Raw genomic sequence first — 21,593 nt, forward strand, 5'->3', positions numbered from 1 at the left:
CTTTCTGACTCGGGCAAGCTTCCAGTCTGGGTATGAGGGTGATTAAATATAATCCTGCAAATTAACACTGACACTATCCACCTCCAGAAGGGGGACATAGATTAACTCTGGCAAAGCAAGAAATCAAAGCGCAGGTACCTGCTTTAAGAAGGGTGGGGGGGAACAGCAGCTTGGCTACCTGACCCCAAAAAGCAAGCCACTGCTTCAGACCTGCACAAGAATTAAGTTTGGAGCCTTTACTTTCTTCTGTTGAAAGCAAAGATCTTGAGCAAAGGCTCCCTTCTGCTTAGCAGTAAACAGCCTAGAACCCCCTGCTTGTGTATCTATCCACATCCATGAAGCAGGTGCACCTCTCACAACACCATCACTGGTAAGAACACATTCCTCCTCTCCTGGCAAACAGCTTTCCTGCAACAACTGTCTTCCAGGAAGCAAACTCCACTCCATGCCATCTAGCCCCTCAAAGCCTGGTGCAATTCAGGATGACCTCACACTGTCTTCATAGCTCTCTGCTACCTGTGCACTCACTAGACAGTGGGGTGACTTCCCTGATCCCCGCTGTGCACAAACATCACTATCCTAAAGGAAAACTCAGCCTTTCCAGGATAATGCACAATTTTAGCCCCTCGTCAGCTACATCTCAGGTGCTGAATCACAGCTCCTGCTGTCTTCATTCATGAAGTTAGAATGCAAGGACGTGTTTCACAGGCAACTACGTCACTATTTCATCAGTGACTCCATTTACTAGTCTCTGAACTGTCATCTCCAGTTAGTCTATCAAGTTTTTCCTCTCAAGGAAGTTTCCCCAGCTCATCCTCTCTGGCTCACTGCAAGTCTGCAGAACAGGACATGCAGCATTGGCCAGGAGCAGATACACCAAACCATTTGGGATCTAGAGTGAGAATCCACCTCCTCTCCTTCCCTGTTCCCAGCTGACTTATCTTCCCCTCCTCCATGCTCTTTTGACATTTATCAGATATTTCTAAGTAACTTACTCATTAATCCATTAGTTAAGCTGCTTGTTATTTTCCCACCAAGAAGGGGCAAACTGGATGCAGCTAACAGAGGGATCCAGTCGGTTGAGAGATTTCCAATTAAGTGACACAGTGAAAATTCCCATCAGTTTATTTTACAAGCAAGCTGTAAAAAAAAAAACCCAACCCAATTCTCCCTCTTTACCTAGCAGAAATGAACCTTCACTGCAGAACCCAGCTACCACCCACAGGAGATGTGCCAGAAAGACCAGGCTAGGCTTTGAATGGAGAGATGCTGCACTTGAAGTTAAAAATAAACCTCTGGAGTGGTCCTTATTTCTGCTGCTTGCATCCAGTCTCATACCAACACAAGACAGCTCCAGTCCAGCACCACCCTTAAGGTCCTCGTTGAAAAGCACATACAGTTGGGATAATGCAGAGTATCCCATGCTGTTCTGGCTCCAAAGTTCAGCTGAGCAGCTTCTTCCGTGAGTAAGTCCTGCTAAGGGGACGCTTCCTGGAAGCTGTGATGTGGAGTGGCGACAGCTCCTGGTTGGCAGCACTTTGGAAGGTATTGGATTCCTCTTCTACAAAACAGAAATAAAATAAAGCCACAGTTGGACAAAGTTTACTGGTGACTCCAAAAAGCCAAATACCAACTGGAAACAGCAAGAACAGTAAGCTGTGTTTCCTACTAAGCTACTCTTTTCTTCACTGCTGCCCCCCATCCCCAAACTTCTCAGTTCATGCCAAGTTTCCTGGCAGCGTGTGAGATGGGTGGCACTGAACAGAGAAGTGGCAGACACAGCCCAGGCTTTGTGCACAAAGACCAATCCCTAGAACAGTGTGCTTTTGTTCTCACTGAACTGCAGGCAAGCAGAAAGCACACAGTCTGCTCAGTGGAAAGCACATGTAGTCTGCTCGAGCCCGGGGCATGAGGGGGTTACCTGGCACACACATCCTCCGGGACGGCGGGGTCTGTCCCTGGCACAGCAGTGGGGACTGGGTCAGTGCTAGAAGGCTGCTAGCAGACAGCACGCTCTTCACTGGTGGAGTTGAACCTGGAGAAGCACAGCAAGATCATAGACTGGCATGGATTGGAAGGGACCCTAAGGATCACAGAGCTCCAACCCCCCTGCCACAGGCAGGGACACCAGCCTCCAGGCCTGGAGCTACACAAGGTTGCCCAGGGCCCCATCCAACCCGGCCTTGAACACCTCCAGGGACAGGGCACCCACCCCCTCTCTGGGCAGCCCGTTCCAGAACCTTACCACTCTCTCTGTAAAAAACTTCTCCCCAATATCCAATTTAAACCTTCCCTCCTTTAGCTTTAATCCATTCCCCCTTGTCCTGATATTATCTACCCTTTTAAAAAGCTGATTCCCCTCCTGTTTCTCTGCTCCCTTCAGGTATTGGAAGGCTGCAATGAGGTACCCCCACAGCCTTCTCTTCTCCAGATTGAACAAGCCCAGCTCCCCCAGCCTCTCTTTGTAGGGGAGGTGCTCCAGCCCTCTAATCATCTTTGTAGCCTCCTCTGAACCCTCTCCAACAGTTCTACATCTTGTACTGGGGCCCCAGATCTGGACACAGTACTCCAGATGGGGCCTCACAAGGGCAGAGTAGAGAGGGACAATCACCTCCCTGTCCCTGCTGGCCACCCCACTTCTGATGGAAATGCTGCAGCAAACAGCAGAAGTCTCATACACAGCCTTTATTCTACCTTGAAGCTTCCATCAGTGCAAGTGATAACTTTGAGCTTATCTAAAATAAGATCTAGGCTAGCACTGAGTTTCTGGCATCAAGAAGGGTAACTGGCAGGCTGGAGTAAGGTCTTAGTGCATTTCATTTTCTAAGTGGTTTAGTAGAAAAGCATTTAACTTATATTAAATATGCTCCTCAGTTAACTCGTATGTCCTGGAAGAAAACTGCTATAACCATGATGTTCTGTAAATATGAAAGCAAGGCCTGTAGATACAGGCACTTACAGGGCCAGATTAGGGCTAAGTACTGCAATTTTTTCACATCCTGAATGTGGACTAATGTTGCTTTAAAGCGTGTCCATTTTTCCCAGCAATGCCTGTGGAATAAGACACTGCCTCTGCACTCAAACCTTTCCTTGCAAGAGGACACAGACACCAAAGCTTACCTACTGATACCACAGCACCGCCAACAGAGCAGTTATTGCTGATACCCACCTTCATGGGCAGACAGAAGAATTGGAGCACCAACAAATACCAACTCCCACCTGACTAATCCCCCGCAAGGCTCCAGTGCATACTGGAGCAGCCAAGCTTTAGGCTTAAGGCAGCCAGCTTCAGTGCTAGATGCTGGGCAGAAACAGCTAGCAGCACCAACACAAACCAGATACATCACCAGTTAGATGCAACTGGGATCTTCCCTCATCAAGTTCTCAAACTTTCCTTTCAGGTCCCTCAGCTTCTTCCTCTTCCATATTCATCTGACCTCTCTCCCACCATTAATACTCCATGGATGAACTCCTCCATATAATTCACTTCCATGTCACTTACAAGCTCCTCCCTCCACTTCATTGTCTCTCAGATGAAAAAAATAAGGATGTGTCTCTGTTTGTCTACCCCACAATTTTAACCATCTCAATTTCAACAGTGTCACTCATACCACTTAATTACCTGAGAAAAGGAAGACATCGTCACCCCCTGCACAACTGTGCTGCTCAGGAGTTAGGAGCACACATGCTCCTGGTTTCTCAGGGAGTACAGAGTCCATCCTGGATTTGCTTCTGTCACCCTCGTCTATGGAGAAGCCAGCAAGATCCAAGCTGCCCCTACCAGAGCAAGATCGCTTGGCCTCACGGTTCTCCTTCTCTGGAGACAGGCACATGAGGACCCGCTTCCGAGACTTCAAGCCAAAAGTTCCCAGGGCAAAGTCCTCATCAGCCCTGGGTTCAGAGTCACTAGGAGATGGCTGATCCTGGAGCCTGCAAATCCCTTCCAGTTCAAATTCCCCAAGATTACTGGTTACTTTGCTGCTGTAATGCTCAGAGGTCTTCATCTCCCAATCTCTGCCCACTGACGTTCTCTTCTGCTCATCAGCACTCTTCTCAGGCTGCCCACAGCCTGTGTTGGCAGTGCTGCCTGCTGCTCTCTTCCTGCGAGGCCAGTCGTTGATAGCATCAGGGGTAGTCTTCCCCTTCTGCTTTGGAGAAGGTGTCCAGGGAACTCCTGCTTCTAAGGGGGATGGGGATGTGGTGTTAGAGGCACAGCTTGTCGGGGTGTATGACTGGCAGATGTAGGTCTGTCCTCCACCTTTACCAGGTGTACTGTGGGAAGAGTGAAAGCAGGACGGCGACACACAGGCAGCTGCTGGCTTCCCTGGGTGCTTGCTACACCAGGTCACAGCAAGGTCACTGAAGGGGCTTTCCCCTCCCTTGGGTTTGCTGGCACTTGCTTCAGGCTGAGCTTCCAACGACGAGCAAGAGCCAATTTTCTTAATGCGAAGTTTGGGCAGGCCTGAAGCTTGCATTTCAAGTTCAACTTCATAAGTTGGTGGGCTAGCAGAAGGCAGTTTGCAATGACTTTTAGGAGTAGGAAACTTGGCTAGAAGTTGAGGATTCCCCATCCTTGCTGCAGCCTCTCGCTGCCTCCTGTCTGCGGTGCAGCGTAAGGAATAGGCAGGAGCAGACTTTGGCGTAGGAGGCAAAGTACCCGGGGCAAGTTTGGAATGTCTCTTAAGACTTGAAGACTTCAGCCCCATATATTCTTCTCTCAGCAGGGTTCTTGGGTCTGAGTCATCTCTAACTGTTTGAGAACCACTTAAGGAGGACTCACAGGTGTTTGCACTGGAGGTCCCCTCCTTAACCTGCTGTTCACACTCCACCTCAGCATCCTGTGCATGTACCTGCCCTTCAGCAGAAAGCTTTGGAGAAAAATGCTTTTCCAGGCTTTCCAAGTCCTCTCTTGGAGACTTTTGAAGCACTACATCCACCTGTGTGCTTTCCTTCAATACAGGAGTATTTTCAGTAACTTGGGACTGAAGGCTTTCTACAGAAGAGTTACCACTACTATCATGATGACTGTCCTCATTTTCAGGAGGTGCTGCACTCGCAAGTGTGATTAGGTTCTCTCCTCCAGAATTTGGCTCACATTTGGCCTGCTCAGGTGTGTGAAGCAGGGACTTCACTGAAGTGTCAGTAATACCTGGAGATCTTTGAAGAGATGGTTTAGATACACCGGTTTCCAAGTCAGACTCTCTAGTCTGTATGTGAGAAGAAGTCGCCAGAGTGTTTCTGGAACTTTCATGAAGAGAAGAACTGAAGAGAGGCTCTAACCTTATGACAAGCTGTGGTATTTCTGCACTCAGAGGGCTGGGAAGTAATTTTGAACCTGGATCTTCAGGTTTCCTGGGAGTTCTTTTAGTTACTTGAGGTAACGGATCTGACTGTGCCTCAATTTCCTTTCTGAGGATTTGCCTCCGAGTACCAAGTGGAGATGTTAATCTTGAGAGGTATCTCAAGGAACGCCTTGGAGTCCGCATTTCTGTAAAACATCTTTTCTGGGCAGCAGAGGGGGAAGAAGCAGCTGGATTTGAATCTGTCAGAGGTAATAATGAGGCACTAAGCCCTGCAAACCCTTCATCTTCTGGTATTTGTAAGCCAGCCTCTTTGCAAGGAGAGGAAAGTCTTTCTGGTGGAGAACAATCCTTAGGAGCTACTTCCAGTGAGTGAACCCTCTTACTTTCAGTTAACACAGATGGTGACTTGACCCTTTGTACAGGATGAGAAAAGTACTTTCCCAAACACTTAGCTGCAGTCTGCTTAGCAGCTGGACTACAGCCAGAAGTCTTCTCCAGCTTCTGTGGTGTCCTGTGGAGAATGCGAGGTGATCTCCTTGGCAGTGTACTGGCAGAATTCAGCACCTTCTGGGCAAGTTTATGAGGTGTTTTTCTAGGAGTCTGCAGGGAGACATTAAAAAAATAAATAAGGACTCATGGTTGTTCTACTCCAGCAGTACTATCTACCCCTCTTGATGTTTACTTCAAGATTTAAAAGACAAAAGATTGAACTTGTAAATATTAAGCTTAAGGTGTGCGGGTCTTACTGAACATACAGAGAAAAGGGGGATGGGAAGAAAAAAAGAGGGGAAAGCATTTCTACCTGACAGGCAGCCAGGTCCTCTAAGTGTAAGGAGTCTTTTCTTGTTCTTCTCCTTCCGGGTGAAGGCTTCCCTGCAGAGCTACACGTGTCAAGGACTGCACCAAAGAACAACCTCTTGGGAGTCTGCACAGTGGGAAGCTCTGAATGCTGCTTAATGCCTATAAAGTAGATAGAACAGGACAATTCCACTGACATCAAGTAACCTGTCACAAAAAATCATCTCAATCCCTTGAGCTGTATGGACAAGTAGTGTACAGAGCCTACAGCCCTGGCCTGTTCTTTTCTAACCAAACATTAAAGCTTCACCAGAATTCTTTTTATTTCCCAATACGAAACAGATACCCATCTGTAGAAAGAGTGCCTGGCAGGAAAAAAAGCACAAAATAGCTCAGCCTCTTATTCTATTTATGGCTTGTAGCTTAAGTTTTGCTTCATGACTAAGGACTCCAGTAAGCCTAATATAAAGAACTAAATGTCACCATGCATAGCTGATAATCCTACTGAGTAAACCAGCAGAGAAGATCCCATCAGTCACTGCTTTATGCTGCCACAGAGTAGACTAAGGGTAGCTGTTTTAGGATTTCTGTCCTGTATTTTACAGGGATTTTACTGCATTTAAGGAAAGAAAACTGACAATCAGCAGCCTTCTGTTAGATGGGCCTGACTGGTTTCTTAAGTTGGCAGTGCATTTCTCAAAAATAGCTGCCTTACCATCCTCCAAATTCAGATTCCCAATTCAAAAAATAATTACTGGGGATTAATTTCTGTCTGCAGAAGATATTATATGATAGCTCTTAGCTTCTTACAGTCTCTTGTAAAGCCAAATCAAACTCAGAGCCATCCATGCCATCTTTTCAGATCATCGGTATCAGCCTGCTCAAATCCCACTCAGTACCTTCTACATCCTGCAGTGTGCAGCTCTCCTCTTCTTGTCCCTGATGGACTTGCTGTGAATTTTGTGAGCTGGGCTGTGTAGTGGAACAGAAAATACTGGAGCGGGCCCTGTTCAGAGACAGCTGTTTGATGCGTGGGCTTCTTCTCAAACCTGCTTCTGAAAAGGTAAGGATGTTGGAGATTAAGCCTTCTTTCTGCCTCAACAATGGGAATACCTTCAGGAATCATTCATAACTGGAAGGAACAGTCTAAGAAGAATTTTTTCCATACAGCTATCTATGTCATGCAGGGAGGCAAGTATGTGAAAAAGAAAACTTCAACTCTCTTGGATATTTGGAACACTAGTGCATACCATGATGCTCCCTCCTGTAAGTGAGGATTACTCTCATCCCTCTAGCAGCTATGTGGAAAGGAATGCTAGAAAAGACAAGTTCAACTCAAGTTACATCCAGGTTATGTGACTAGTTAATTCTCTTGTCTTTGTACTAGTGATTTCATCTTCCTGCTTGCCCAACAATGCTATTTTCTTTCTTCCTAGGAATAAGCAACAGCACCAGCCAACATAAGAGACACTCCATGGAGGCAGGTAGCCATCTGATGCAGTAGAAATCGGGGCAATGTGAGAGTCACAGTGCAGTATGTTGAAGATACATTAAGAAAAACAGCATGTGCTGGTCTGACAATAATCACAGCAGCTCAGAATCTTGTTCACCCTCAAAGTTTCCAATGAAAACACATGAGGCAGAGTTACTAACAACCTTTCCTTCTTAACTTCTACTATACAGGGTTGTCAAAGCAGAGAGCAACAAGTGGCTCCATCAGAGAAGGCTGTGCTCCACCAACAGAACAGTACAATACTTTTGTACTGACTCTTCACGGATTACCTAAATTTATGCATGCTCATCTTACAGGCTACAGCACAACAAAACCACCTTAAGTCAAAAAAAAAGTAAAAATCAGTGCTCACCATTCACAGCCTTCTCTGGAGACTCTTCTACAACACCAGTGTCACAACCTGAATCAGAGGACCTTGAGAAACAGCACACATTTTGAACTTAGCATACAGTTCATGTTTACAAAGACAGAACTTATCACAAAGACTGAAAAGCAGCACTATTTTACATCAATATATTGCTCTGTGGGCTACTTAAACTGAGCAAGTAATAAGCACCTTGCCTTCTGTCAACATTTGATTGGGTGACTGTCTAGCTGTGGCATAGGTAATGTACATGGAAACTATTAAGTTTCAGCTGGACTACACAGATTACAGCACAGGCCTTTCCTTCAGGAGCCCTTGAAGCAGCTGCCAAACCTTAACAACAGTTTGCTGCAGGAGTTACAGCACCCTGACGTACACAATGAAATACACAGCTTCCCTCCCCATTCAAATAGAGCTTAGCCACCACTAGTCTCATTGCAATAGGGGAAGATGACACTTTGGCCACAAAGAAGATACCTGGTTCTCATGCTCACAGCCATTCATGAAATATCCACTACTTGCTGAAGAAACTCAGGAACAGCTTACTCACCGGCCTTTGATCTGCTTATGTAGTAGTCTCCTGGAGACCTGCTTATGTAGTGGTGTTTCTGCAACTCTCTTGGTCAGTAACTTGCGATGGTCTAAAAACCAAGCAAGAGCTGTAACACTGCACCACCACCATGGAGCAGTTAAGACAAACTAATTGCTTCACACAGGCTTCAGTTTGAGAATGGCAGCTAATATGGAATCACTGTGCGGCCATAAGCTACCAGCATATAGTTCAGAGTCCAGTGTCAACACTTCCTCCCTACTCCCTCAGTATTAACAGTACTGCCTGTGTCAGGCAATTAACCTGAGATAACTTTTATCCTTCATCTTTCACTCACAAATCCTTTAACCAAGCATTCTTAACAGCTGTTCTCTTTATGAGGTGTAGAGTTCAGTAAGAAATAGGCTTCTGTTTCCTATCCAAACACTACAGCACTAATCTAAGGCTTTCTCCTTCATTAAGGACACAGCATTATTAGTTGTTCCATAGAACTGAGGATGCAAAAGCTGTTCTGCAACAATCTTACATGTGCAAGTCGTGTCCTACCTTTAGTGTCTTCATCAGTGGATTTGTATCTTAGGCCTTCCAAAGCAGATACCGACTGGCTTCTAGGCATCTTCTTCACAGACCTTTTTGATGGAGAAAGTATCTCTTCATTGAAGAGGTTCCTTCTCACCTTTGTAACCTCTGTGAGGCAAGACAAAACAAGAAATAACCAGATTAAAAGAAAGAAAAGGCAAATTAAATATACAGGAATATAATTTTGTCAGGGCACCAGGAATGAGAATATCACACATAAGTGCAGAAAAACAAATTTTTGGAGGCCACAAAGCACTGGAAAAAAAAATCCTCTAAATCCTTTCTGGACTTCCCTTACAAATTTGCATTAATCTGGCAATAAACTATAAGCAGGTGCCACAGCAGAAAAAGCAACCAGTCAGTGCCCAGAAGGAAGTAACATTAAGTGAGCTACAGAATCTCAACTGAAGCACATGTAGGCCCTGAGAACACAGGTGGGATTTAATTTTACTAAGCATTTTGCAGAGACACATCCTGTTTCCAGATAGGAGAGATCACTCCTTAGTCTTTTCAGGGCAGAAAAAGATAAATTGCAAGGTTCAATGAAGAATTGAAAGATTTTTTTTTCAGGATAAATTACTTGAGGTTTTTGCATGTGAACACAGAGAAATTAGATTATTTTTTCCCCTCAGAATTTCCATATAAATTAGCAGAATTTCCTTCAGATTCCCAGCACGATTCAGCATTTCATCACAGCTCACTAAGATTTACAGGAAGAACATGTGCTGAAGATGCACCTTTCCATAGAAAGGCTAGAAGTCAAGATACCTTGCACTGCTTTCTGCACAGGCATTTGTTGGGGCTTCTCAGAGTCAAGGTAAGAACGCGAGTTCTCCTGAAACAAAAGAGAAGTTAGCCTCACTTCAGTGTTATGCTTAACTATTATATTAACTGTAAGCTCTGAACCACACATCACCTCAGTTTCTCCTTCAAAACAATTTTGATCCCTGTCCAGCTGATACAGGGCATCATTACTAAGTGATTGAGAGTTTTCACACTCAAGAGTCACTTTACAACACTGCTGCACCCCTGCAGAAGCAACCCACACACAACCCTTTTCTGGAAGCTTTACCTTTCTGATGGGATTCTTGGCTGGCTTGGGAATCTCAATTTGACGCAGGTTTTGGGGTGCTTCTGTCATGCTCCTGTGTCTGGATAATACATTTTTCCTTCAGAAAGTATACAAAGATTAAGTTAAAATAAGATCAGAAGTGTAGATATCTATCCACCTAATGACAGTTGGGTTTGACTCTAGAGATAGGAAGGCTGTATATGTACATTCAGACTGCAAATTCTGTGTGTTGCTACCTCACTTAGGTTACAACACTGAAAGACAACCTGCAATGAGTTGCTATAGCTAGCTTTAAGGTTGGTATTCAAACTCAACTCACAATTTGCTAAAACATACACAGGATCCCCAACAAGGAGGCCTACAGTAAACTGCAGCTCTAACTTTAACAATGGAGGGTCACCTACTGCACAGTAGAACATCCTCTTCCTCTCATGGAAGATGCTCATGAACTCTACTTCTGCACAAGATACACATACAGAATGAAGATTACACTTCCACATAGTTGAAATGAAAAGTGGGAGTGCTCAGTGTTTCTCCTTGGCTTGCTGAGCTATCAGCAGGCATCAGTTTGTCCAAACTAACTATCCAGCAACAGAAACAGAGATGAACAAGCTGTAGGTTAGATACCTCCTCAGTCACAGCCCAGGCTAAAAGAAGCTGCCTCCTGTTTGGAATTATTTTACCTTCTCTTTTGGGCAGATCTGGTGCGTAGCTCCTCCAGCTGATCACTCTCTGAGTGCAGGCAAACACCACCAGGAGTTAAGGCAGATGATAAAGACTGTGGAAGGTCTGGAGATTTGCTATCCAGAGTCATAGAATCATCACTGAAGAAGTCTGAAGGCAGAACAGATGCCAGCTTCGGGGGTATTTGTGTACCAAGACCATAGTAAATATCTCCAAGGGTCTTTGGTATAGATTTCATATACCTAAAGCATCAAAGACAACTCACATTAAATACAATTCATGCAGAAAGCTGTCAGCATTTCAATCCCAAGGTCCAAACTATTTTTTTTTTTACTTAAAAAATAACTGAAAATCAACTGGTTTTTTTCATTAGTTCACTGGCTTATCAGCTACTTTTTCCTCAATCAAGATACAAGTGTAACAAGCAGAATGTATCTAAACTAAGAGTTACAAAGATGCACTAACTGAAAGCTCTAGATTGCTGTTTACTCAAAGAATGTATCCAACTAAAACCACAGACCCCAGCAGCAAGAACTTACAATTCTAATATTTCCTCTAGAAACTTTGTAAGATACCCTGGGTCTTCAGTCAGGCATAAAATGCGCAGCATATCTATCACCTGGAAGAGAAAGTCAGGTGGAAAAGGGGATTAAGCTGGTGACTGTTCCAACGCCAGATTTTTTTTAGCAATATAAAATGGTTACAGTAAAACCAGGGAAAAACTACAGGTCCCAGGTCTGCATTTCTAGTGCCATCCAGAAACACAACCTGATCTGTAATTTACTTGCCTCTTCTAACAGCTGCTCCATTTCCTCAGCTTTGCTTTGCAGTGAAGGGCACTGATGACATAACTCAAGGCGTAGAAATACCTGAAGTCGGCACCTAAGAAAACAAGTCGTCACTCACTGCCTTTTCTGGTGGAAACAGCATGTTTCCTGCAAAAGGGATGCTCAAACAAGTAATGGGAGGGGAAGTGGCTCCTTTGGACAGCATAATTTGGTCAGTGTTTCATTTTGGTGGCAAGGCAGATGCCTCAGCTCAGTCACGGGCTGCAATGCTTATCACACAGCATATGTACCATGAAGTGTACTGACTGTAACCAGGTACTCTCCCTGGAATATTTACCCCACATACTTTTACACTTGTACAAAAAAGCCACAATTAATAGCTACTAACAAACACCACAGTATCTCAAAAGTTGATGTAGATAGTCTCATACTCTCTGACTTTGGTGTCCTTCTGTGAGCCATGCTGTTGTCTGAGCATTTTGCTGGTCTTCAGGAGATGGTTTCTGACTCCTTCTGCACAGGCTACCTGCAGAGACACAGAAGAACTTACAGCTTGAAATCACAGAGAAGGTCACTTGCTTGCTGCTTCAGGTCTTCAGGAGCTATAAATGTCTTTCACAGTGTTTTTTTCAATTATTCAAGTTTACCAATTTTGGTTTTCACTGAGTTACAATCTTGAACACCACAGACTTAAAAAATACCTTGATCTATTTCTCTGAGGAAGCAGTAACCCCAGACTTGCCACATAAAACAAAACCACAAGATTCACCTTTTTTAAAAGCATGGTTTGAAGAATGTACTTTTATAAATACTTTCTCTGCATAAGTGAACTTCAAATTCAGGATGAGGTCAATGCAAAAGAAAAGGTTATCTGTTGCAGTCTTTAGCAAAGGTGTAAAGTGCTAAGTGAACTGGATTTTCCTACATTCTTCATATCTGCCACAGTTTTTCACTACTGAGTGGGCAGGCAGTTAGTGGTAGTTCTGACAACATGCAGCTATGCATACAACTTCAGGTAAGATGAAGGAAAGGCAGCCTGAAATAGCAAAAACTTTCATTTCCAGATAAGCAACAACCCTGCCCACATGCTCTTACCTACCTCTTTCTCTTTGGCATCTTGTACTTTCAAGAACCTTTTAATGGCTGTGATCATATTCTGGGCACACACAGGTGAAAGAATTCCATCAGCAACAGCCTTCTCATAGCTTCCAGATAAATATGACTGCAGCTCCTCCTCAGTTTTGAAGTCTGCAAGGGAAATAAATGGTCTAAATTAACAAAACGCCTGTTCACCACACCTTGCTGATAATACCTTGGTCTAGCAGGGAACAGAACAAGTCCTAACAAAGATTTTCTCCAGCAAAGATGTATCCAGATGACAGAACACTAAAATAGACTCTCCCAGGTCCAGACCCATGACAAATTATAAGCTTAGTTCCAAGTAGATCAGCAACCTTTCAGGTTATAATAAAAGAAAGTTCCTTTACTTCTGCACAATTAGTATTAGGATTTCCAGTTACACCTCAATGGGTGCTTCCCTCTTGGTTTAAAAAAAAAAAAAAGACAAAAAGCTTATTGCTTTTTTTTTCAGATGAAGACAAGGCAGGAAGCTAACCTCAGGAGTAGCTGTAACACCAGGCTGCAAACATTTACACAAGCAAAGTGGGAGAAGGGCAGAAAAACCCTAACCACTCTATACCACACTGAAGACACAGAAACTCAAATATTGATCTGCTCCCTATAACAATACTCCATTATTATCCTTCCCTCTCCCTTCCATCAAAGCCCTGTATGATCCCCTACAAATACCAAACTGATCACTTAACACACACCTCGTGGTATTTTAAGCGCCTTTTCCTTTTCTTCCACCTTTTCATCCAGTCTTTTTGCTAAAAGCTTCTGTGGAACCTTCTCATTCACTGCTGGTGGCACACCATCAGGTTGGAACTTCTGAGCTTTTACATTCAGTCTTGCTACGTTGAGCATCTGCAGGGATCTGGACATGGTCTTCATCTTCTGCCTGACTGGAGTTCGGGGAACTCCACCTGCAACACCACAAAAAGGGAGTTCTGTCATCAGACACATGGGGGCAGGAACTCTGCCCAAGGTGGAGCATAGTACTGAGTTGTGTGTCACTGTCAAGTGAGATTAGCAACCTTCTAGTGGAAAACATGGCCCAAAAGGTTTGGGCCTCTATGAAATAAACATACAGGCAGAAAAGCAGGCAGCTACTACTACTAGTGAAAATCAGCTGTTGCTCTGCACAAGAACTTACATAGGTCTAATCATATATAGGAAGCAATTTTATATCACAGAACTAGCTGACAGAGCAAGTAGCTGACACACGTATAACCCCCAAGTACATACGTCTTTTTTTGTTATTTCCTGGTCCAGCTGCAGCAGATGTTTCACTGAACTTTCTCTGATACAGCTCGGATAGGCTTTCTGAGAGCTCCACTTCAGACTGGTCTGCATCGTCCTTCCCATTAGCACAAGGAACCTGCAGGAGCCTGTACAAACAGCCATTCAACAGTTAATAGAAAAAAACCACAAATGGGAGGCACATCCCTTGCTCCCAGGTTTTTCCAGGTGCCATTCCACAGCAATATAGTGCAAGTAACACGTGCTAGTATTCTTCCAATCTTAAGATACAAAAAACCCAAAATCCAAACCACCATCTTAAAAAGGGTCACACACCAGTTTGGAAACCAGCATAAGAGTCGCCTGATGTACAATGGATATGCCACTGACACTGCCACAAAACTACATGAGCAGCTTTCTCATGCTATCCTGCATGAGGCTTTTTTGTTTCACTCAGCAAGCTCTTTGAAGAAAGCAGGCTTATTCATTCCAACTAGAAACCAGCTGTGATAAACACAACCACTGTCTTTGTATCTTGCATTAGATCTCACCCTACCATAAGAAGCTGAAGTCTGACATTTCCCCAAGTACCTTGGGACATCTGAAGTCACATGCATCACTCCTGAAACTGTCAGGATCTTAAGCCATGCAAAATGGTACCCAACATCCCGTTCCCAGCTCCTTCTGTCTATACACCAAGACAGAATGAAGCAAAAGCACACAGTAAACCCAATACAGAAATAAAAGCACTAATAGGAGCACATCATTCTAGGAATCTGAGCCATGCCCCCATAACAGGAAGTAAAACTTCTTGATTGTTATTCAGAGATACGTTTCAGAAAAATACCTGAAGGAGTCCATCAGATCTGAGCTTGCTCCACAAGCATTTGAAGCTGGATACCATGCTTCAAGCACTGAAGGATGCCAGCCCCCTGCATTGGACAGTTCCCGCTGGACCCACTCTGGTACAGGAGTTTCTTCTCCTGTGAGAGACACACAAAAAAGAAATTAAATGAAGTGGCAGAAGGCCCCAGCCCTTGCAGAAGCTCTAAAGCAGAGGTTTCCAAAATCTTTGCTCCTGGAAGGGCAATTTAATACCCAATACATCAGGCACAGGGACTCAAAAGATGCAATGCAAAACAAGCGAGGTAAAAGCAGCCTCCTTGCAGTCACACTCAAAGGCCTTATTGGCCAGGGATTGCACATATTTTAACAAAAGTAACTTTAAAAACTCGTCCCCAAGCACAAAGTAGTTGCACTTTCCCTATAAGCTAATGGAAAGCAATGCCCTGCCAATAAAACAGCAAGGTACACCAGTGCAGAATTCTGCATCGCATCACAAAGCCAAAGCCTGAGAAGACAAGATAAAATGAGCAAGTCCCAGAAATGAGAGGCTCTTCATTGAGGAAATCATTAGCTTTAGATTTTTCTACTCAGATCTGAGTCAGATCTAGACATGGTCAGAAGATGACAAGTTTTGCATTTCCTGACACCTACCCATACTGGGCAGAGAATCTTCCTCTGATGTGTCAATTTTACTCAACACACTATTCACAATATCTGGGAGATGAAGAGCGTGGTCTTGGGAAGAGTTCTCCACTACAGCTCCTTCAAGGTTGCATCGCTGAACTTCAGCTGTCTTCTCAGTACTGAGTATAGTCAGAACCGCAGCACTCTCAGAAAGTGGTGATAAAACAGCAGTGCAGGGACACCAAGTTTTAGATAGATACACCTCAGCAACCTACATTGAAAAAGAAAAAAAAAAAAGGAAAGTTTGCATCATCTAGAAATGCAGAGACATAAAGAGTACAGATACTCTGCAAACAGCTTATAGGCTTACATGCTCCCCTAAAGAATGTTCTGAATTTACCTCCAAATGAGCCCTCTGCAATGTGTAAGTACCACTACTGTTGCCTTTCACAACATAAGCTGTGACAAAAGGGTTGACAGTGTACTTCAGAATAGATGTTAGTTCAAGGCAAAGAGAAAGGTTTACCATGTGCAGTTCTTCAGTCACTAGACTCCTTAACAACTGATGAAACAGCGACACATTACGTTCCGCCTGCTCAGACCGCGAGCGCTGCAATATCCAGCTCTGGGTGAGAAAGTGCCCAGCCTGCATCAAGCTCCAACCTGTCAAGCTTCCTTTCAGGAAGATGCTGACTGGAAACTGCAGTTGTCTTTGACTCATGGCAAGGGGTTCCAGGATGACAGCACAGCTTCCCTGCTCCTTTCCTCCTGTGCAAGGATGAGATAAAGCATAAGTCCTAAAGTAGGTGAAATGGAGTTTTATCTAGAAGAGGAGACAACTTCAATACCATAAAAAAACCCCACAAAAATAAAAGCTCTGATATTAAACTGGGAATAGGTCTATAGTAAGCATATCGCAAAACTCATCCCCAAGTTCTCAAGGAGCTGAGTGCATGAGGGGAGCACTGCAGAAAGAGCCAATGTCCACTGCATGTGGCTTTAAAGCTAATCTGTTTTCTTTTGAAGGACGCTTATTTGTGTTCTTAGTTTAGCTAAGCTGAAGCTGAGACATGGCATGTCTAAGAAAAAGGGTGTACACCTATGTCAGGTGGGACCAGCAAATAGCTCTTCATGTACACAAACTTCTGGAAGCATGGAAAGCTGAAGAGACTAAATCAGAAATACAGGCTAAAAGCTTTTAGATCAGAGGAATTAGAGCACATGCAGGATGACTTATTTTATATAACCTAGTCTCTCATATCTGAAGTTACTTCTACACATACTGCTCTGAAGGTAAAGTCACCAAGGACCCTGCATGAGAGATCACAGTTATTACTACATACACCTTTTCTTTTTTTTCAAGTGTTATTACCAGGCATGCTGAGAAACAAGGTCCCTTCTTGCTGGGGGAACACTGCTTGAAACACAGCGGGCTTGGAGAACAAGCAGTTCAAAGTCGCGTCCAGTGGCAGAAGCATGGCCCAAGGCACAGTCTGCGGCACAGGGCACCTTGAGTGGAGAAAGCCCTGAGCAAGATCTGCCCTGGGGTGACTCACACACTGCACTAAGGTTTCAGATGGTAAAATGGTGCCTCCTGCCTGACGGATCAGTTCAAACATTGTCCAGTATCCAACGTGATCTGGGGATTCGATCACCTGAAATGAAGCGACAAAGGTTGGCAGTGAGATAACCTCCATCTGAACAAACAGACTGTGCACTCCTAGAGAAAACAGCACATGAAATGCCTGCAAAGCACCTAAACACAGTGCTTTCCATGTTTTTATGGATTTTATCAGCTTTCACTAGAACCCAATAAAGAAAACTCTACTCCCATTCAATTTAGAGCTCGCCAGCATTTTCAAGCTGGGCTTCTTTAATCTGGTACCTAGACACCTGAACCATCAGACAGCTTATTTGCAATGCTGAAGAGCCATAACTCCCACCTAACTCAAAGCACAAGATCAATAAATGCAGCACAATGAAATCCCAATATAACTCAGGGTCCACGCGAATGGCTACCATCCCGTTACAGGGCAGCAGTTGAAGACCTTTCCCCACCACCCAGAGACTACAGCACAAACCTGCTCTCCCTTCTTACACAGGCGGCTAGCATAGCAGATAGCCCGCTAGCACTGGACGCTGTGCGGTGTAACCACATTACCTGGGACCACTCGGCCGTGTCCACCCAGAAGAGCGTGATTTTCTGGTCCGCAATCAGCTCCTGGACGCTCCTGGGCAGGAGTTTGTCTGCCAGCTCCTGAGCGACAGGCAGCTCGAAAGGGGAGGAGGCGGCGGCGTCGCTCCCAGACACGAACCGCCGCAGCTCCCTGAGCGAGTGGGGGCAAGGGGAGAAGAGGAAGACGGCGTTCACGAAGCCTTCGGGGGGAGCCTGGTTCTCGGCGGGCTCGCCGGCGGCCAGCCCCGCCCTCCGGCTCCCGCGGAGCGGCTTGGCGGGGGACGCGATCTCCGGGCGGTCCCACTGGAAGTCGAGGAGCGTCTCCTTCAGGCCGCCGTGGGTGAGGGCGGCGCGGGGGGCCGGCCCGGGCAGGACGGCGGCGGGTTCCCGCCCCGCGAACCGTTCCGCCAGCTCCTCCTCGAAGCGGGCCCAGGCGCGGGGCCCCGGCTGGCGAAAGCCGCCGCCCCGCGAGGCCCCGCCGCGCCCGCCGAGGGAGTCGAAGAACCTGAAGGCCCAGCGGAGGCGGGACGGGCCGAAGCGGCAGCTCAGGTGGTTGAGGAGCCGGACGGCGCCACGCTGGAGCCGCGCCCGCCGCCCCGGGCTGGCCGTGTCCAGCAGGAACACCACGCTGTGGGAGCACGCCATGGCTGCCCCCCCGCCGCCCGCCTCACGACGGACCGGCCGCCCGCGGGCCCCGTCAGAGCGCGCCCGCCATCATCGCCCGGTGAAACCGCTGGCGCCCTCACCGCGCGCGCCCTCATTGGCTCCCGCCGAGCGCCCGCCCCTGGCTCCCCCGTTCCTCGCTCCCCATTGGGCGGCGGCAGCGGCCGGCGGCACGGTGCGCCTGCGCAATATGGCGCCCGAGCTGGCGGCAGGCGGGGCGGCGGTAAGGAGGAGTGGCGCTGGCCGTTCGAGCGACGCTCTCCGCTGATTGGTTACCGGCGGCGCGCGTGGAGGGGAAGCGCGGGATCCCATTGGCCAAGGCCCGTGACGAGCGCAGAGGGCGGGGCCGGTGCCTGGAGCGACCCGATTGGCCGCCGCCGCCAATTTAAAATTTAAAGCCAGGAGGGCGCGCCCGGGGGGTGACGTCACTGCCTTCCTCTGCCCTCATTGGGTGCGAGGGCGATGATGTCACCGCCGTGGGTCGGGGCGCTGAGGCTGGGCAGCCCGTCAGCCCCGGTGCCGCCCGGGCAAGCAGCCGCTAGAGGTCAACGCCCGCCCGCGGACCGGCCCCGTCCCCGTCCCCGATCGGGGCAGCGCAGCGCAGCACAGCACAGGCAGGAGCCCCGCCGGCTCCCCGGCAGGTCCTGCAGAGCCGGGGGGTGTCACCTCCGCCTCCCCGGCGGCAGCAAGGGCAGCCGGGTTGAAAGGCGTCGGGCCGGGAATGGCGGAGGGTGAAGACCCGGGGCTGTCAAGCAGCTTGGCCTGAGCATCCTCTCCCCGCAGGTCTCGGAGCACGCCTAACCCCGTGGGCGCTGCCGGCCGCAGCGGGAGCCGGGTGTGGGTGGATCACCGCAAGCAGCAGCAGGGGGAGGGCGCCCTGCAGACTAGAGCTGCCCCGGCGCCCGCACCGCCCTTCTCCCCAGAGCTTGAATGCCCCAGCCCAAACCAGTGTCACTGGCTGCGCTCGTATTTATAGAGTAACACACGGGCAATAAACCCCCCGTTCGGCTCCGGCGGTGACTGTGAACGCAAGTGGGCTTGATGAGCTGGAACGAGGAGCCGATCCGCTCGGGTGCACAGGAGTAACCTGCCGCCAAGAGCAAGGGGAAGGACACCGGGTCTCCCTGGCTGAAAGGGTGCCCTGCAGTCTCGGGGATGTGGGGTTCCTGGGGAGCTGTGGGCCCCTCCTCTTGGCTACGGGTGGCTTGTGGCCCCATGAGACATCTCATGCTGCCTGCCAATGTATCGCTGTCCTGTACCAGCCCTGAAGAAGAGGCAACCCCACCAGGCTCCTGCTGCCATTGCCCAGCCACTGGCGTCTGTCCTACCAGCTCACTGAGGACATTTAGCAGAGTGTGACCAAAACCTGCCTTATCACAGTCCCCTGTGGACCAGAAACAAACATGGGGCATGGGGGAGTTTCCCAGCAAAGCCTGGCAGTTCCCAATGCAGGAATTACCACCTCAAGCCCCTGCTCCTTTCCTGCCTGCTCCAGGAAGGAAGTCATGCTCTCGAAGCCATCAGAGGTGTTGGCTGAGCCCCAGTGACAGCATGACAGCTGCAGCTGCTCCCACCTCTGTTTCTCCCACTGTCCCCCACTTGCACAGCTCACAGAGATATTTGCCCATTCTGCCTGCTCCCTAAGGAGCCTGACCTCTCCTCTCTCAAACAGAGCCCTTGGGTTCTCTCTGGGCAATCATTTACTTGACAATAAATGTCATTTCTTGTGAGGAAGGAGAGACCACAAGAAAAATCATGTGTATATTGGGCTCATGTTTGGTTGGCACTTTGATCCAGACAGCATTTTGTTAACTTTAAACAGTCTTGCTTTATTTTGACCTTTCCCCAACATTTCTATCCGAGTGGTATCTAATGGTGAGGGCTGAGAAACCCCAAACCAAGACGAACTGTTTGATCTCTCACCATATCACCACTCTGCCCTGCCCTGGTTTGTTTGCCATTCTGCTGAGCTAGACAAAAAAAAGGGTTTTGTTGTGGATTGACTCAGATGCTTTGCTTTCAGGACACTCCTCAAGGACCTGCAAAAGCCCAGACACTCACTTGTGATGCATGAAGGCTTCTGTGCTTCCCAATAGCATCATCCTCCAGTGCTCTCTCCACTCCATGTGCCAAAAGCTGGTAGTGGCTGCTGCTGCTTTGCCCACAACTTCTGTAGAGCAAGTCAATCTAGGCAAAGGGCTCCTTGGTGGATCTCCGGGCAGTTGTCTGAGAAGGGGTCAGGCTGGAAGTGTTTGCTGTGCTTCTTGGGCATTAAAGTCCTTGGAACATGGATGCAAAGGACTTGGTCTAGCCCACCACAGGAATCACTCTGCCAGCATTGCTGTAGGCAACTTTTCCAGTGTTATCCTGGTCCTGCAAAGCAACCTGGAGAGAAGCTGGTCTTTAATAGGTTCTCATGGCGTGGGCAGCCAGTGGAGCATGCCAGCTCTGATGGGACTTTAGTGGCAAAGTGCTGATCTGCAGGTTGATAAGGAGGGGCAGTGTGAGGCAGTGCAGCAAGGTGAGACTATCAGGCCAGTGGAAAAGCTATTAGCCTTTGTCCTCGTCCTCCAGACACCGGGGAGAGGGGCTGGGGACAGCGGGTGGGACAGAGCTGCTGCCTCCTGGGCAGTGCAAGCTGCTTTTCTAGGGATGCTGCTATTTCAGTGAGGCCCTGGATTGGAAAGCTCTGCAATTTGGCTGCTTCTGCTAATCCAAAGCACAACTGCTGGTGGCTACACCACCAGGCCTTAGCAAGTTCCCTTGTGCTACAAAAGGCTCCTCCGTGCCTCTGTGTTGCCTTTCTCAAGGTGTCTAAGGGTAAGGCTCTAGGGTAGGGCTGGCAGGACAATGTGCAACTGTCAACAGTGCTTCTAGCAATAGGGCTCAGGTATGTTTTGGTATTTCAGTGTCTTTCTAGCTGGAGATCTGTTCTTTCCTAGTGTGCACAACTGAGACCAGTCTTCAGAAACCCTGTGTGATGGGAGACCCAAAAACATAGTGGGTGGGTCCTGAGCGGCGTCGCTTGAGGGAGCATCTGTCCTCAGGACAATAACATCCACTTGTTTGGATGACCAAAGTGACCCCGGTCCAGCCAAAGCCAGCTAAAGCTCTGCCTGTGCAGGGTAAAGGGCTGGGCAGACGGAGTTCCCTTTCCCTCAGCCCCACATGCAGGAGTGGGGTGCTGCTGGTCTGGACCTTTGCAAAGACAAGTACAACTCCGTTTTGCAGCCTCAGTCTCCCAGTGCTACCCCAGGGGTGCCTGCACACCA

At 47.5% G+C, this 21,593-nt stretch overlaps 1 protein-coding gene across 1 annotated transcript; it reads right to left on the minus strand.

The window, feature by feature from the left end:
* Window positions 1-1,130: 1,130 nt before the first annotated feature.
* On the minus strand, window positions 1,131-18,303 carry TICRR (TOPBP1 interacting checkpoint and replication regulator; the record flags this gene model as incomplete). The annotated part of the gene is made up of 22 exons (XM_084268020.1): window positions 1,131-1,561; window positions 1,922-2,035; window positions 3,623-5,903; window positions 6,106-6,263; window positions 7,001-7,156; window positions 7,967-8,028; window positions 8,529-8,619; window positions 9,075-9,215; window positions 9,876-9,942; window positions 10,180-10,276; window positions 10,863-11,105; window positions 11,403-11,482; window positions 11,652-11,745; window positions 12,083-12,177; window positions 12,751-12,899; window positions 13,484-13,696; window positions 14,019-14,161; window positions 14,860-14,995; window positions 15,510-15,753; window positions 16,009-16,250; window positions 16,855-17,137; window positions 17,644-18,303. The coding sequence occupies 22 exons, from the start codon at window positions 18,301-18,303 to the stop codon at window positions 1,443-1,445; spliced, it is 5,868 nt and encodes a 1,955-aa protein (XP_084124146.1). The 3' UTR covers window positions 1,131-1,442.
* Between the last annotated feature and the right edge of the window lie 3,290 nt (window positions 18,304-21,593).

This window comes from Gallinula chloropus (assembly GCF_964237585.1).
Source record: "Gallinula chloropus genome assembly, chromosome: 9".
NCBI lineage: Eukaryota > Metazoa > Chordata > Aves > Gruiformes > Rallidae > Gallinula > Gallinula chloropus.